Source organism: Gastrolobium bilobum, unplaced genomic scaffold (assembly GCF_033153095.1).
Source record: "Gastrolobium bilobum isolate Gb01-03AN ecotype WA unplaced genomic scaffold, APGP_CSIRO_Gbil_v1 utg460, whole genome shotgun sequence".
Classification (NCBI taxonomy): domain Eukaryota; kingdom Viridiplantae; phylum Streptophyta; class Magnoliopsida; order Fabales; family Fabaceae; genus Gastrolobium; species Gastrolobium bilobum.
Window position 1 is genome coordinate 232,685 of NW_026896870.1, and position 17,322 is coordinate 250,006.

The 17,322-nt window shown below is 37.1% G+C and overlaps 1 protein-coding gene and 1 non-coding gene across 2 annotated transcripts; both read right to left on the reverse strand.

The window, feature by feature from the left end:
* Positions 1-397: 397 nt before the first annotated feature.
* LOC133302543 (cystathionine gamma-synthase 1, chloroplastic-like) lies at positions 398-12,057 on the reverse strand. Its single transcript, XM_061502335.1, has 11 exons — positions 11,682-12,057; positions 8,621-8,724; positions 8,335-8,408; positions 2,662-2,830; positions 2,404-2,463; positions 2,084-2,287; positions 1,744-1,830; positions 1,528-1,635; positions 927-1,022; positions 693-811; positions 398-521 (listed from the first exon to the last, which is right to left on the reverse strand). The coding sequence occupies exons 1-11, from the start codon at positions 12,055-12,057 to the stop codon at positions 398-400; spliced, it is 1,521 nt and encodes a 506-aa protein (XP_061358319.1).
* A 3,464-nt stretch (positions 12,058-15,521) lies between these two features.
* TRNAF-GAA (transfer RNA phenylalanine (anticodon GAA)) lies at positions 15,522-15,594 on the reverse strand. The gene has a single exon. It is a non-coding gene; the product is annotated as a tRNA-Phe (tRNA).
* Positions 15,595-17,322: the final 1,728 nt, after the last annotated feature.

Consider the following 17,322-nt stretch of genomic DNA (forward strand, 5'->3'; position numbering starts at 1 on the left):
TTAAAATCATTTGAAATCCCAATCCAATACACTCCCTTAAAATGTTTTATCTTAAAATGCTTTAGTGCCTTTTTGTAAATTTTGGCAAGGCATGCCAAACAATTTGGATTTTATAGCAAAATTTCTTTTGAAGACCAAGAAAAACTTTGAGGTCTAAACAAGATTCTTTGACGAAAATCTAAACACGAAAAGTATGTAATCAACTCCCATTAACAATTGACTTAATCAACAGCGTCCCTTTATTTATGATCAAACATCAAATGGAGGTTTCAGCAATTCATCATAAGTTAAAGCCCCAACAGAACATTCAATGATAAAAATTCAATTGATTAACACCGGACGCAATAACAAGAAAAAGGACTTAACAAACAATAAAACAAAGGTAGGTGATTACGGCCTATAGAGCTTCCAGAGCCTGCATGATATCTTCCTCCAAATCTTCATAGTCTTCAAGTCCAAAGCAGAAGCGAACCAAGTTGTCATAAATTTTATACTTTGCTCTTTCTGAACGAGGAAGATCCCTGTTTTGAAATACAGAAATATTAATATAATCCATCACAATAAGTTAGTTCGATGCCACGTCTCAATTCAAAACCTTAAAGCTTTAGATTAATAAATCCTTTCATTTATACCGTCTTAGTCTTTTTAATGTTAAATCATGCATAAATATGACAAGGAATTTGACCAAGTACCAATAAGACATGATAGCAGGCTGATTCACAACGCTCTCACAGCCACCAAAGGATGGAGCAATATATGGGATTTTCAACGAATCAACAAATTCCATGGTTTTCATTATATCTCCATCAATCTGCATGATTATCAATATTCAGAACTATCAGAATTGGCAAAAATAATAAGATCAACAACATACTTAGAATGAAAATGACAACTGGTAGCAACCACAATGGAATAGCAAATCATACTTCAAAACAGAGAACACCACCAAAACCAGTCATCTGTCTCTTGGCAAGCTCATGCTCAGGATGACTTGGCAAACCTGGATAGTAGACGCTCTTCACCTGCCAATAACACCATGCAATTAAAACCAATTTACATGAGATGTTGAACCTCACATTTTCATTTTAAAACCCTCACAAGAAAAAAATAAAATAAAAAGTAACAACAAAACTAGTACAAATAAATATACAAGCTCACAAGTCACAACAGACAAAGAAGGAATTTTCATTTAAAATTAAGTGCATGAAGACATCAAAATTTCAGAATAGGCCAGTTTCCATCACACAAGCATATTGTTACTTCTATCATTTATCCATCATGCCACTTAAATGTACAACACAATAAAATAAAAAACACTCCCCATTACACCCCAACTAACGAACGGTGGGACGAGAGCAATACTTATACACAGTCTTACTTTTACATAATATATTTTCCATATTCGAACACGTGACCTTTGAGTCACATGGGAACCGCTTTCCCACTTATATATACGGTACCATTCAAAATGTTTCAAACAAGTAAGGGGATGAGACAAGACATCGTATGTATCAATTCCCTTGGTACCTTAGGATGTGCCTCCAAAATTTTGGCTGCTTTCATTGCTGATGAGTTCTGTTGCCGTACACGAAGATGCAGCGTTTTCATTCCTCTAAGGACTAGGTATGCTGAATTCTGTTATTATGTCAGCATAACAAGTCAATTTATGTATATCTTTCCATGGAAAGACTTAGCTTACATATATCAACAAAGGCAGGGCATAGCTCTGTAGAAATGACTCACCGGGCTAAGTGTACCACCCAAAATGAAATGCAAACTACGCACTTGTGATATCAACTTCTCTGAACCACTTATGCAACCAGCAAGGACCTGAAACATAGGTAAAAAAAAAAAAGGTTCCTTAAAGCTTAGCTATGAATGATTGAAATGTAGATTGAATATTTTGGCAAACAAGTGCTTAACAAGTGATTCTTTTCATGAATTTTGATTTAACAAGTGAAAAATATATACAATCCAACCATCCAATACAAAACCAACTTCAATTGCACAAACATTTTAATGTTTCTAAACATTTTTATTTTTTTTTCGTAACACAACTCCACCGTTGGTCACACAAACTTACATCATGATGTCCAGCAATGTATTTTGTTGCAGAGTTCACAACAAGATCAGCTCCAAGGGCAAGGGCCTTTTGGTTTATAGGTGTGGCAAATGTACCATCAATGCACACCAAAGCTCCTTTTTTGTGACAAAGCTCTGAAACAAGTTTAATGTCAACACATCTTTGAAATGGATTGGTAGGAGTCTCAGTGAAGAATAATGAAACCTGCACACATGTATATAATATACCATATCATATGAACTCAATACTATTCATTATTTCCAAAGATATCAAAAGAGAAACTTCACAAAAAGAAACAAATTACTCTCTCCACCACTGACATTGTTCTGTTCCAATGCACGTTCCAAGGAATCAACATCAGCAGGATCAATTATAGTGGCCTATTCAGCAAAGTGAAAATTTTAATGAGTTTATAACCATTAGCCGCTCTTAAACAAATTAAAACAAGCTAATCTAAATTTAAATGCACTCTTTAAGTAAGTTCAAGAAATCTTAGTCACCTGAAGAAACATAACAACAAAAGTAGCAGTTTCAGATAAAACAAAATACTATAAACAACCAAAGTAAATCATATATACCGTGATTCCCATCTTTGGAAGCACGTTCCCAATGAATATTCTGGTTCTGCTATAGCAATCTGTGGTGGTCACAATATGTCCACCAGCTGGAACCAGTGCCATGAACATAACCGTGCTAGTACACATCCCAGATGCCATGAACAAAGTTGATTCAGCACCCTCTAGTACACTGCTTCAGAAAAGACTCTTTAAGTATCCATGATCATAACAATCATGTAGGGAAATTCTTAAGTGTTAGCAATAAAAATCTCTTTCTCTTGTTCTGTCCCGTTGAATTGTTGGGCTTCCTCCTTCAATACTAAGCCCAATCCCATCGAGGGCTTTCCCAAAAACCCTAAACCTTAATTCCTAAAATTCCACCTCCTCTATATATTCATTAGTTGAGGGTGGAGGCTAAGTCAGATTGAGAGAGCAAATTTGAGAGATTAAAAATTTGAGAGAAAATTGTTTGAGCAAAGCTTTATGCTTTGTATTTTAGAGATCTCTAGAGAGAGTTTGAGTGAAACATCTCTAGGGAGGTTTGATTATCATCATTGTTGGAGAGGTTGAGTTAACCACCACATTGGTTAATCTTGATATTTGTAACCATTATTGTCATAGTGAATTTTTGATCTGGACTAGGTCCCGTGGATTTTTACTTTTTCATTGGAGAAGATTTTCTCACGTTAAACATTGCTTGTGTTCTCTTTCTCTCCTTCTTTCTCTCTCCCGTGTTTACGTTTTGATTTTTCCGATGCGATGTCCGACCTGGTGAAATTCAGGCCGAGGTATTGCCGAGATCTGAGATCGAGGATCTCATTGACTGACTTCCGCAAAGGCCCCTGAGCCTATCTGAGGGAACCGAGTTCCCAACAGTGGTATCAGAGCCCGAGTTCGACGGGTTCTGAGGAAGACGAGATGGAGACCAGTGGCATAACCAATGATGGAGACATGTTCAAGTTGACCGTTGATAATTTCACTTATTGGAGACCGATGATGGAAGATCATCTCTACTGCAAAGATTTACATGAGTCCATTATCCTTGATGAGAGACCGGCAGGCAAAACTGATAAGGAGTGGGAGATCCTGAGTCGGAAGGCAGTAGCCACGATCAGGAAATATATTGATAAAAGCCTCTTTGAGCACGTGTCCGAGTTCACGAACGCGTATGAGTTGTGGACGAAGCTGGAGTCCTTGATTCAGAAGAAGACTCCCAGGAATAAAGCATACCTGGTTCGCCGACTAGTGAAGCTTGAATACAAGGACGACATGAGCATGATTGAACACCTCAACACCTATAAAGGTACTGTGAATCAGCTGTCAAAAGCTGAGATGAAACTTGATGATGAGATGCAGGCTTTGCTGTTGTTGAGCTCGCTGCCAGAAAGCTGGGATACTCTAGTGGTGACTTTGAGTAATTCAGCTCCAGAAGGAAAGTTGAAGATGGATGTCATGACAGACAGCCTTCTGAGCGAAGAAGTCAGGAGAAGAGAACGAGGTGTTTCGAGCACATCTGAGGCCGGCGTTGCTGAAAACAAAGGGAAATTCGACTCTCGGGGTAGAAGCAAAAGCCGGGGTCGAGATCGTGACAGAAGAGGAAAGTCCAGAGGTCGGTCAAAGCCGAAATATGAGTTGAAGTGCTTTTACTGTGGAAAGACAGGTCATAAGAAGCCAGACTGCTGGACCCTGCAAAATGATGAGAAGAACGGCTCTGTGAAGCCGGATCAGATTATTCCCAAGAAGAGGGAAGACAAGAGCACCACTGCGGTGGCTGCCAACCCGGATGCCGAGATATTCCTCCTTGGTGAGGATAATTATTTGAATGTTGCATATGATGACTGCACCTGGATTGTTGACTCTGGTGCCTCCTTCCACGTTACTCCACACAAAGGTTTTTTCTCCTCTTACCGAGGTGGTGATTTTGGAGTCGTGAAGATGGGAAATTAAGTGACCAGCAAGATTGTTGGTGTCGGTGATGTAACTCTGACCACGGATGTCGGATGCCGACTTGTGTTGAAAGATGTAAGGCATGTTCCTGACATGCGATTGAACCTAATCTCAGTAGGCAAACTTGATGATGTCGGGTTAGTAAACTACTTCGGTAGTGTTAGATGGAAGCTGGCCAAGGGAAACTTGGTCGTGGCCCGAGGTAAGAAGGAAGGCTCCTTGTACGTGATGCAAGGAAAGATCAATGGCGGAAAAGCCAATTCTGTCTGAGATGAACCTAGCTTTGAGCTATGGCACAAGCGCCTCGGCCACATGAGCGTGAAAGAGCTCCAAATCCTACACAAGAAAGGACTACTGACCGGGTTGAAAGGCCAAGTGTTGGAGAGTTGCACGCATCGTCTAGCTGGAAAGCAGCACCGGGTTTCTTTTGTGAGATCGGATCAACCCAGACGACACAGGTATATTCTTGACCTCATCCATACTGATGTCTGCTCCATGTCGAAAAGATCCCTTGGAGGAGCTCAGTACTTTGTTTCATTTATTGATGACCATTCCCGCAAAGTGTGGGTATATTTGTTGAAGTCTAAAGACCAGGTACTCCAATCCTTTAAAGAATTCCATGCAATGGTTGAAAGAGAGACTGGCAAGAAATTGAAGGTGGTCCGATCTGATAATGGTGGTGAGTATTGCGGCCCTTTTGATGCATATTGCAGAGCGACAGGGATCCGACTTGAGAAGACACCCCCCAAGACTCCACAGTTGAATGGACTTGCTGAGAAGATGAATATAACTATTGAAGAGAAGGTCCGAAATATGTTGTCTAATGCCGGATTGCCGAAATCATTCTGGGGAGAAGCCGTCAAAACAACTGTTGACATGATCAACCTCTCACCATCACGGCCACTTGAAGGAGAAATTCTAGAAGAAGTCTGGATAGGTCGGAAAGCGGCCTATAATCAATTGAAAGTGTTTGGATGCCGAGCTTTCATGCATATCCCTAAAGATGAAAGGGCAAAACTTGATGAGAAGACAAAAGAATGCATCTATCTTGGTTCGCCAAGATGTGAGTTCGGGTTCCGACTTTGGGATCCAATCAATAAGAAGATAGTGAGAAGCTGATATGTGATCTTTCATGACGATGAGAACATTCATGACATCTCGAAGCCCAAAGTTTGAGTTACTGTCAGATGCGAAGAACCCAATCCTCCTGTCTAAGCTGAAGTAGGGGGAGAAAATCAAGAGAATGAAGGAATTGATGACCAGCAACAAGCTGAAGATGACCAAGACACTAAGGTCCGAGTTGATGATGAGATCCGGGATGAGAATGATGAACCGGGTTCTCAAGCTGAAGAACAGCCGAGATATCCAACTCGAGAAAGAAGACCCTCTACAAGATACCCATCTGATAAATACATCATTGTTGCTGAAGACGGTGAGCCTCAGAGTTATGATGAGGTTGTAACGAGCTCAAAGAAAGAAGAATGGAAAAAGGCAATGCAAGACGAGATGAAGTCTCTGCACGAGAATCAGACTTATGAGCTGACCGAGTTGCCTAAAGGAAGACGAGCTTTGAAAAATAAATGGGTCTACAAGATTAAGAATGAAGAGAACGGGAAAAAGCCGAGATACAAAGCTCGGATTGTAGTGAAAGGCTGCAATCAGAATAAAGGAGTAGACTTTGAGGAGATTTTTTCTCCTGTGGTGAAAATGACCTCAGTCCGAACCGTGTTAGCCATGGCAGCTTCGATGGACCTCGAGGTAGAACAAATGGATGTGAAGATGGCATTCCTTCACGGTGACTTAGAAGAAGATATATATATGGAGTAACCTGAGGGGTTTCGAGCTCCAGACCAAGAAGACTTGGTATGTCGATTAAAGAAGAGCCTCTATGGCTTGAAGCAAACACCTCGGCAGTGGTACAAGAAATTTGAATCATTCATGACTGATCATAAGTTTGAGAAGACAGAAACCGACCACTGCGTATTTGTGAAGAGGTATGAGGCCGGAGATTTTTTGATCTTATTGTTATATGTTGACGACATTCTTATTGTAGGGAAAGAAAAATCGAGGATAGCTGCCCTTAAAAAAACGTTGAGCTCGTCCTTCGCAATGAAGGACCTCGGCCTTGCAAAGCAGATACTCAGAATCAAGATTATCCGAGATAGACAGAAGAAGTTATTGTGACTGAGTCAAGAGAAATATATTGAGAAGATTCTAAAGAGATTCAGCATGGACAAAGCCAAAACAGTGAGCACCCCCCTTGCCAGACACATAAAACTGAACCAGAAGCAATGTCCGAGATCTGATGAAGACAAAGATGAGATGACGAAGGTCCTTTACCAATCCGTTGTTGGAAGCTTGATGTATGCAATGGTTTGCACTAGACCCGACTTAGCGTATGCTATTGGAATGGTAAGCCGGTATTTGTCAAACCCCGACAAAGAGCACTGGGAAGCAGTGAAGTGGATCTTCAAGTACCTTCGAGGTACGACCAACATATGCCTCCGATTTGGAGAAGGAAAAGTCGAGTTGCAAGGATACTCAGATTCTGATTTAGGGGGAGATTCCGACTCGAGAAAGTCGACGAATGGATACATGATGAGATTTGTCGAAGGAGCTGTCTCTTGGCAATCAAGACTTCAGAAATGTGTTGCACTATCAACAACTGAGGCTGAGTACATTGCCGCTACTGAGGCAAGCAAAGAGATGCTGTGGATGAAGAAGTTTCTCATGGAACTCGGCCATTTTCAAGACAAGTACGAGCTAGGTTGTGACAATCAAAGCGCAATCCATCTTGCGAAGAATTCGACCTATCACTCTCGCACTAAGCATATTGATGTGAGGTATCACTGGATCCAGGATGTGGTGGAAGGTGGAGAGCTCGAACTCGTCAACGTGCACACTGACCAAAATTGGTCCGACATGATGATAAAGCCGATTCCAACAAGAAAATTTGAAGACTGCTGTGAAGGAGTCGGGTTGATGTTGAAGCTGACGCATTGAAGTCGGAGGGGGAGATTTGTTGGGCTTCCTTCTTCAATGCTAAGCCCAAGCCCATCGAGGGGTTTCCCAAAAACCCTAAACCTTAAACCCTAAAATTCCACATCCTCTATATATTCATTAGTTGATGGTGGAGGCTAGGTCAGATTGAGAGAACAGATTTGAGAGATTAGAAATTTGAGAGAAAATTGTTTGAGCAAAGCTCTATGCTTTGTATTTGAGAGATCTCTAGAGAGAGTTTGAGTGAAACATCTCTAGGGAGGTTTGATTATCACCATTGTTGGAGAGGTTGAGTTAACCACCATATTGGTGAATCTTGATATTTGTAACCATTATTTTCATAGTGGATTTTCGATATGGACTAGGTCCCGTGGGTTTTTACTTCTTCATTGGATAATGTTTTCCCACGTTAAAAATTGTTTGTGTTCTCTCTCTCCTTCTTTCTCTCTCTCGTGTTTACGTTTTGATTTTTCCGCTGCGCTGCCCGACCTGGTGAAATTCAGGCCGAGGTATTGCCGAGATCTGAGATCGAGGATCTCATTGACTGACTTCTGCAAAGGCCCCTGAGCCGATCTGAGGGAACCGAGTTCCCGACATGAATATGTACACCACATCAGCTATGTGAATTATATCACTGTCTAGCACTTGAATTATAATTTTAACACTATAACTTATGTGCTACACATTTAATGAAACGTATATAGAAGAACATTTAAGAATGTAAAGAGAATGAAATCAAACACAAACCTCATCTTCTCTTCTAAAACCACTGTCGTTGGGTTTCCATATCTCCCATATTCAAAACTAAATTGGCGTTTCTCCTTGGAAAAAAATAAAAAAAATAAAGATGATTAAAGAAATATGCATTATTTGTATTGACCCTAGCTATCATTTACAACACCTATAGCCCATGTCATATTTGTGTCTTTTAGCAATTTTCACATTTTTTCCCACTTATTCCTTCTCATGACAATTTCTGAATTTCATGCATTTGATGAATAAATTTTAATAAAATGCTCCAAGAGAAGAGTACCTTGTAATCAATCAGATCAGAGGTCTTTTTGAAGAAGTAGGCAGTAGTATTCACTATAGGGGTAGTAATTGCATCAGTTACAGTGCCCCTCCCTAATCTCTCGGCTGCATAGTTAAAAACTTAGTTAACAATGACAGCCAATTTAATTCGCATAATTACCAAGGATTTGCCACTAAAAGAAATTTATTAATCCATCTACTACAAAAGTCTCGTTTGGATGCGATTATTTTGATAAAAAAAAATATTTTGTTTGAATGAGTTACTCATTTGGCAACTACAAAAGTATTTTATAACCAATGTGGGTAGCATAGTTGGCAACTGAGCGGTAGCCAAGGTTTGTTTGGATCAGGGATTCAAACCATGTCTCAAGCAAATTCTTAAAAATCTTGGTCCCTCTTGTTTCAATGAGGGGTAGCCTTCGAGTCATACCTTAAGGACAAGGTAACTGGATGATGTTGAATGAGAATACCCACCAGGTTATATAAAAAAAAATTTAAAATATATTTTGATATTCCATCTAAACATGAAAGATTAAAATATATTTTTTATCTTTCAACAAAACATTTTTTTTAACTTAATCCTACATAAAATTTCCAATTAGTCTCTATTCATAGATCTATTTTTAATTTGGTCGTCACTCACTATTTTGTTACTATCATTACTTCATCTGTTTGCGCGCGCGCGCGCGCGCGCGCGCGCGCGCGCGCGCGCGCGCGCGCGCGCGCGCGCGCGCGCGCGCGCGCGCGCGCGCGCGCGCGCGCGCGCGCGCGCGCGCGCGCGCGCGCGCGCGCGCGCGCGCGCGCGCGCGCGCGCGCGCGCGCGCGCGCGCGCGCGCGCGCGCGCGCGCGCGCGCGCGCGCGCGCGCGCGCGCGCGCGCGCGCGCGCGCGCGCGCGCGCGCGCGCGCGCGCGCGCGCGCGCGCGCGCGCGCGCGCGCGCGCGCGCGCGCGCGCGCGCGCGCGCGCGCGCGCGCGCGCGCGCGCGCGCGCGCGCGCGCGCGCGCGCGCGCGCGCGCGCGCGCGCGCGCGCGCGCGCGCGCGCGCGCGCGCGCGCACACAAATAGTCAAATTTAAACGTAAGATTAAAAATAAGACACATATATATATATATATATATATATATATATATATATATATATATATATATATATATATATAATATATATATATATATATATATATATATATATATATATATATATATATATATATATTTGGATATGGTATTTAGTGTCAAACCTTTAATTTCGCACAAATTATATAGTCCCTCACCACTAGTTCACACCTAATGATTTAAAAACATTATATTTTTATACACATTCCTTGACAATTATTTAAATTTAGTCCTTATACTTTAAAATAACTCTGTTAGTCTGAGAGCATTACAACATAACATACATCATAGCTACATTAAAACATGATAAAGATAAAAGAAATATTTAACTAACACGAAATAAAATGTCTTTGGCTTAACGTAACTTGTATTAATTTATGGGAAAAATGTTGTGTCATTTTAAGTGAGAGAAAGACACAATCTAATATTTTTTATTTAAAATTTAAAAAAAAAATTATCCACTTCCCCCCTCCTTAATTTTTATTGTTTGTGTCATTCTCTCACTTAAAATGACACAACTCTATGTTTTTAAAAAAACAAACATTGAACCTTTTATTTATTAGAAAAATATTTCTACAGTTACTGCAAATATGTTATCTGCATTACTCTCAAAACGACATCGTTTTGGGATTGAAATATAAAAAATTATAATTATAAAGACTATAATAACCTTGAAATAAATTAAAATTATAAAAATACTATGATTTCTGTCCCAAAACGACGTCACATTGGACTTACTGCAGCTAACTTATCTGCAGTAACTGCAGAAAAAGCAAACCTTTTATTTATATAGGAAAAATTATTTAGAAATAAAAAACAACATAAAACATTTTCATATTTAAAAAGTCATATGCAAAAGGATTACACAAAAATAGACGTTATTGACCAAGATTAATTATAGAAAAATAAAAACCCATAAAATGTTTCTTTAAATAAATATAAAATTTGATCCTAAAATAATAATTTTATTTTAGCCTCCAAAATTTTCTTATAAATATACAAATTAACGATTGATCGGCTTCAAATCTTTTTTATTTGCATTAATTTATATATTTAAGTAAAAAAATATCTTGTCTAAAGCACCCTTCTAGGATTTTTGGATAAAAGAATTGTCTAGTTAGATTTAATTGGATAAGTTTTTTTAAATTAATGCAGTCAAATACGTCACTGATATTGACGAAATTAGTCCCCCATCAATGATCCTGAAGGGAATGATGACATGTCAGCACCACATAAGCACTTTGGTTACCGTAAAGCTTTAGAAGACCATAATTTTTGATTCGGATATCAAAATTATTTTATTTTATTTGTTTACATAATTTTTTGAGATCTACCCAATAATACTTCATTTGGCATATTTTATCTCACAGAAACATAATTTGAAGTTTCCACAATAATTTCACAATCACAAGACCATTTAAACTCAGAAGTTCCTGAGTTCTTTCCTAACCAACGTCATGAGCTGCAGCACATGCCATCGATTGACACGTTTTATCTATGTGAAACGATGTTATTTTATTTTTTAACTGGGCAATTCTTTTGCCCAAAAGTCTTAGAAATATATACTTTTGCCAAAATATCATTAATAACATTTTCTTAAAGATCACATTATTAAAAATAAGTTGCATAGATGAAAATACAGAGCCATTTTGTTTTTATAAAAAAAAATGTATAATTTTGATTTGTTTTTCTTAAACAAAATTTGTAGATTTGTTAATAAAAAAAATGTTTTCTATATTTTTTTATTTTAAATGTTAAAAATCAAAACTAAATATGTTCTTTAAAACTTTTTTTAACAAAACAAACCATTTCAGTGGAATTTTATTATTTTTTGGTTTAAAAATTAAAAAATTATTTTTCAAAACACATTTCAAACACCCTCATGAATAATTAAAAAGAGTCTTGAAATACATCCCAAAATTAATGATAGAAACAAGAAAAACTAAGTACCAGCATGAATGGTTTTGCTTCCATCGCATTTCAAAAACGAATAACGATCGATAACGGATTCCTTAGGCTTTATAGTTTGATTCAACCCCGCCCCGGTGTCCGTCGTCGTCGGCGGTGGAGACGGAGGTGCTGCGGCGGCAGCGGCGGAGTTGTTGTTACTGTTGGCGACGATTTGTGCGACGCCAATGTTACTGCAGTTGCGGCGTGACTTGGTGCTGAGCTGGCGCTGGAAGTTTCGAGGAGATGAAGAGAGGTGGTGAAACGGCACCGTTGCGATGGTGTTTGTGGAGTGGCGGTGGCGAAGGTTCTCGAAGAAATCGGAATCGGAACGGCATTCGAAGGAGGCGAAAGCCTTGTTGCAAATTGAAGAGGCCATTTTCTTTCTCTCTGTTTTGAAGAGTTTTAGTTGTGTGTGTTTTTCCTGGTTGCGTCACTAAATCACTCACTCATTGGTTGTGCATGGTGGGTGCACTTTATAGAAGGAAAACATAGAAGCTACGTGTTGTTATTTTTCCCAAAATATTCTATTTATACTTTTCACTAAAGTGATTTTGAAAAAATTATAAATAATAAATATTTAAAACAATAAGATAAAATACAGTACACCAAATAAGTTTGATTTTATACATTGATTTTACATTTTACTTCTACAAATCGGAAAATTAACAAAGCTATGGCTACTTGCTCGCCTTCTTACAACAATTCTATCTCGTTAAAGGGTAATAAAATAATTTTGAATTTATTTTCTTTTATATACAAATTTTTTTATAAAATTTAAAATAGAAAGGGGAAAAACTTTATTAAATAATGCCAAATGATACGCGCAATAACTGCTTTTGTTAAATGAATCATATCAAATAATACGCACGCTTTCCTCGTGATTTATTTAGGATCACGACATGGGCATAATATCCTCAGACAACGACCCTTTGGCCTCGTTATTGGCAACAAACTATTGGAATGTTGAGATACATAGTCCCATATTGATTATGTAGGCAACTAATGTGGCCTTTATAAGGCTTTGGACACTCTCACCCTTTGAGCTAGCTTTTGGGGTGGTGTATCTCAAGGTTCTTTACATGGTATCAGAGTCTCACTGTCTCCCGCTTTAAAAAGTGAAATTAAAATTAAAAAAAAAAAGTACAAAAAGGTAAACCAAAAAATGGGTCTGTGCAATTTCCACGCTTCTAGCCTAAAGGGCTCTTGCGTGAGAGGGGCGTGTTGAGATATATAGTCTCACATTGATTATGTGGGCAACTAATGTGGCCTTTATAAGGCCTTGGGCACTCCTACCCTTTGAGCTAGCTTTTGGAGTGGTGTATCTCAAGGTTCATTACATGGAATGCCACGGTGAGAAAAAATTTAATATATCGCGTCACTTAACTCGCTACAACACCTAGCGAGTTAGATTTGGATACATGATAGCCAATTAGAGGTCACCTAAAGTGCTCGACAATTCAGCATTTATCCCAATTAACGTATCAGAATGCCCAATCTGATATTGCAGTCCACTTGGCACAAAACGCTAAGTTGTATGGCGCATTACGTGTCAAAGTTGCCACACGACACAACGTATTATGTGGCAACCGCCCAGCCACGTAATGCATGTTTGGTGTGGAAATGTGCCACATGTCAGTAACGCGCCATGCTGGCCACGGTTTATGCCAGGTGGAGTGCAGTTCCAAACTGTGCAGTCTGATACGTTGACTGGAATAAATGTTGGACTGTCCAGCGATTTAGGTGGCCTCAAACTGACTGTCATGTATCCAGACCTAATTTGCTAGGTGTTGTAGCGAGTTAGGTGACGTGATATTTAAAAAAAAAATTAGAGCATGACATTCCGATAATTTTTTTGCCAATAACGTGGATTGTTGTCCCTAATATCCTTCTTCCTGCCCCACTTGCATATAATTGTATTCCGACAATGATATTTTTCTACTTTCCTTTTCATATAATCATCATTTTAACTTTACTTTTAAGTAATGCTATCCACTTAAAGAAATTTATAGAATTTAATTAAAATTCATAAAACCATTCATTTATCCCAAAAAAAAAACATAGTTTTTTAAAAGTGATTTCATTTTTAGAGAGATAAAGTAAAAGTGTTTTTTTTTTAATTTTAAATATATTATAATTTCAACGCGCCAAAATACAAAAATAATGTGTCATTATTTATTTACTTTAAAGACATTACCTTATAAGAAATTTTCTCTATCTAAACAGTAGACACTAATAAATAATCTATTCTATTAAAAAAATTTGACAAAAAACAATTATGTTATTTACTATTTTTCCTATATATTGGTAAAAAGTAAGATCACGCTTTTCTATCAAGCTATCCCATTTTGTATGTAATTTCAAAATAATGATGTATAGTTTAAAATTGGTCAAAATTTAAAACAATTATTATATAATATTAAAGTGCCACATAACATTGTGTTCATACCATTCTTGTTTTGATATTTAGTTTCAAGTAGTGATAAAATACATCATCGATTATATATCATTAAGTGAAATTTTAATTTTAAAATTAAATAATAAATATATAATTATAAAAAATTTATTATTAACTTAATTTAAAATGCCAATACTTAGATAAATGCTTATTATTGCATAGACAAAGCTTATACATTGAGTTTAACAATGGTCAATCGATCTCTTAACATTACAAAAGATTCTTTCCATTCTAAAAAAATTGATGAAGAAGTCAATGATCCTGAAGTACCTTATCTAAGTGCAATAGGGGCTTTAATGTATCTTGCTAATTGTCAAAAAGTAAATACACATAAACTGATATAATAGTTTCTTTCATTCTTTTTCTACGATTGAGATCTCTATATGCATATATACCTAGCAATAAATTGCTGTAAACATTTTGAATTTGTAAATATCCCACTAACGTCTATTCTAACTTTGAATTTACAACATATAACGGAAAGATTAAATTACAACTTTATTGCAAAAACGTATAACAGAAAGATTAATTGAGAACAGATTTGAATTCAAAGTTTGAATTCAAATTTCAATTCAACACTCTCCCTCAAGTTGGTGCATGGATGTCAATCATGCCTAACTTGCTAATTGCTTCTTCAAACATTCTTCCAGAAATCGTTTTGGTCAATACATCTGCCAACTGATCTTCATATTTCACATATGGGAATTGGATTACTTACGGGCAACTATGATCAAGGACTATGCTATCAACCGCTATTGACTTCAGAGATACCCTCTGAAACATTATTTTTCAAATAAAAAAAGTTCAGTATCCTCCCACAAAGTGGTGAATTAGATAGGAGACTTTGGTACAAAATAAAAGAAGAAATAGCAAGTCAATCTTCAAAAATTTCATCGCAATAAAAATAGGAAATATTTATACCAAACTTATAAAAATAAAAAAGGGCAGGAGAAGTAAAAAAAATGCAGGGTCGTTTGTCTGCTTGGCTAGTCAAACATGGACTAGTTCATAGATCTTTGGGTTTCGATTACCGCGGAATAGAAACCTTACAAATAAAGCCCGAAGACCTAATTTTTATGAAATACAAGATGCTCATTAAATGTAAATGAGAAAAATAAAAATAAATGAGCCGGATTACATTTATAATTTATCTGAGATGAATTTAGACTATTCAAACCCCGGAACTTCCCTAGATTAGACTTTTTGGTCTTTCAACCAACTAATCTAACAATTTGAATATTCTTGAAAAAGTATTCATCTTCTTTCTTGCAGCAAGATATAGCATGATATAAACCACTAATAAAAAAAGAAATATGTATCTATTCCCAAAATTTATATTTATTCAAATGAATATTGGGAATAGATACTCATACAAACAAATTATGTGCCAGGAACCAGATTTGAACTGGTGACACGAGGATTTTCAGTCCTCTGCTCTACCAGCTGAGCTATCCCGACCATTCTTGACGCATCATACTCATTTTATTAGATTACTTTAATCTATGTCAACTAAAAAAACACGAAAAAAAAAAAGAAGACTTTGTCAGTTTTAATATAATTATAGTAATTCTTATGTATTGTTAATCATTTATATGAGGATTCCTTGCTCAAAAATAAGATGTTTATTTGTACATTTCTCATATAGAAAACGAATTCTACATCTATCATATATATGGAAATTCCATATTCCAAATATATTTCACATATTCCAAGACTTGTGATTGTGATAAGAAAAATAAAAACTCCACTCAAATCCAAATAGACTGAATAAGACACATAACGAATCAAAAAAAGGGATATCGGATAATTAGAATTAGAGAGTAGAACGGGCATTTTGGGGATAGAGGGACTTGAACCCTCACGATTTCGAAAGTCGACGGATTTTCCTCTTACTAGAAATTTCATTGTTGTCGGTATTGACATGTAGGATGGGACTCTATCTTTATTCTCATTTGATTAATCAGTTCTTCAAAAGATCTATCAGACTAGGATGGAGTGAATTATTTAATGAATGAATATTCTATTTTTCTTCAACCTTGAATTGATTCACAACTTTCGTTTGTGATAGAGATATTCACAAATAAAATAGTATTTTAGTACATATGTACTAGACATATGTATAGATATATATATCTATGTTTATCCTTGATTCTTTAAATTTTGATGGAAGGATTCCTCTTTCCTAGTAGGAATTCCTACTACAAAAGGAAATGTTGTCAACTCCATTTGTTTTGTTAGAACAGCTTCCATTTAGTCTCTGCACCTATCATCGCTTTCTGAGCTTTTCTTTGTTTTCGGAAAACGGGATTTGGCTCAGGATTGCCCATTGTGAATTCCGGGGTTTCTCTGAATTTGAAAGTTTTCACTTGGTAAGTTTCCATACCAAGGCTCAATCCAATTAAGTCCGTAGCGTCTACCAATTTCGCCATATCCCCTTTTTCTTTGAGATTGGGACCTCATTAGGATTCGGATGATTTCTTATTTCAATTATGAGAATGATGCCTGAACTGTTGAATTCATTAAATGCCGATTCCTATATTGAAAAATGGTTCCTCCTATTGGATTGATTTTTTTCGTCCATACAGATACCCATATTTGGTCGAATCAGAAATCATTCTATTATTTCAATATACTACGTATATATCTATTTGATTTGCCCCCCCGCTTCTAAAATTTAGATATGTAATATGGAATACTCGAACGGTCGATTCTTTCTCTTTTTTTGTCTTAGTTTTTCTCTTTCCGAATGAAAACAAAGGAATCTTTCATTATGATCTATATACATATATACCTAGCAATAAATTGCTGTAAACATTTTAAATTTGTAAATATCCCAGTAACTTCTATTCTAACTTTGAATTTACAACATATAACGGAAAGATTAAATTACAACTTTATTGCAAAAACGTATAACAGAAAGATTAATTGAGAACAGATTTGAATTCAAACTTTGAATTCAAATTTCAATTCAACACTCTCCCTCAAGTTGGTGCACGGATGTCAATCATGCCTAACTTGCTAATTGCTTCTTCAAACATTCTTCCAGAAATCGTTTTGGTCAATACATCTGCCAACTGATCTTCATATTTCACATATGGGAATTGGATTACTTTTTGATCTAGCTTTTCCCTGATAAAATGTCGATCCACCTCAACATGCTTAGTCTTATCATGTTGGACAGGGTTG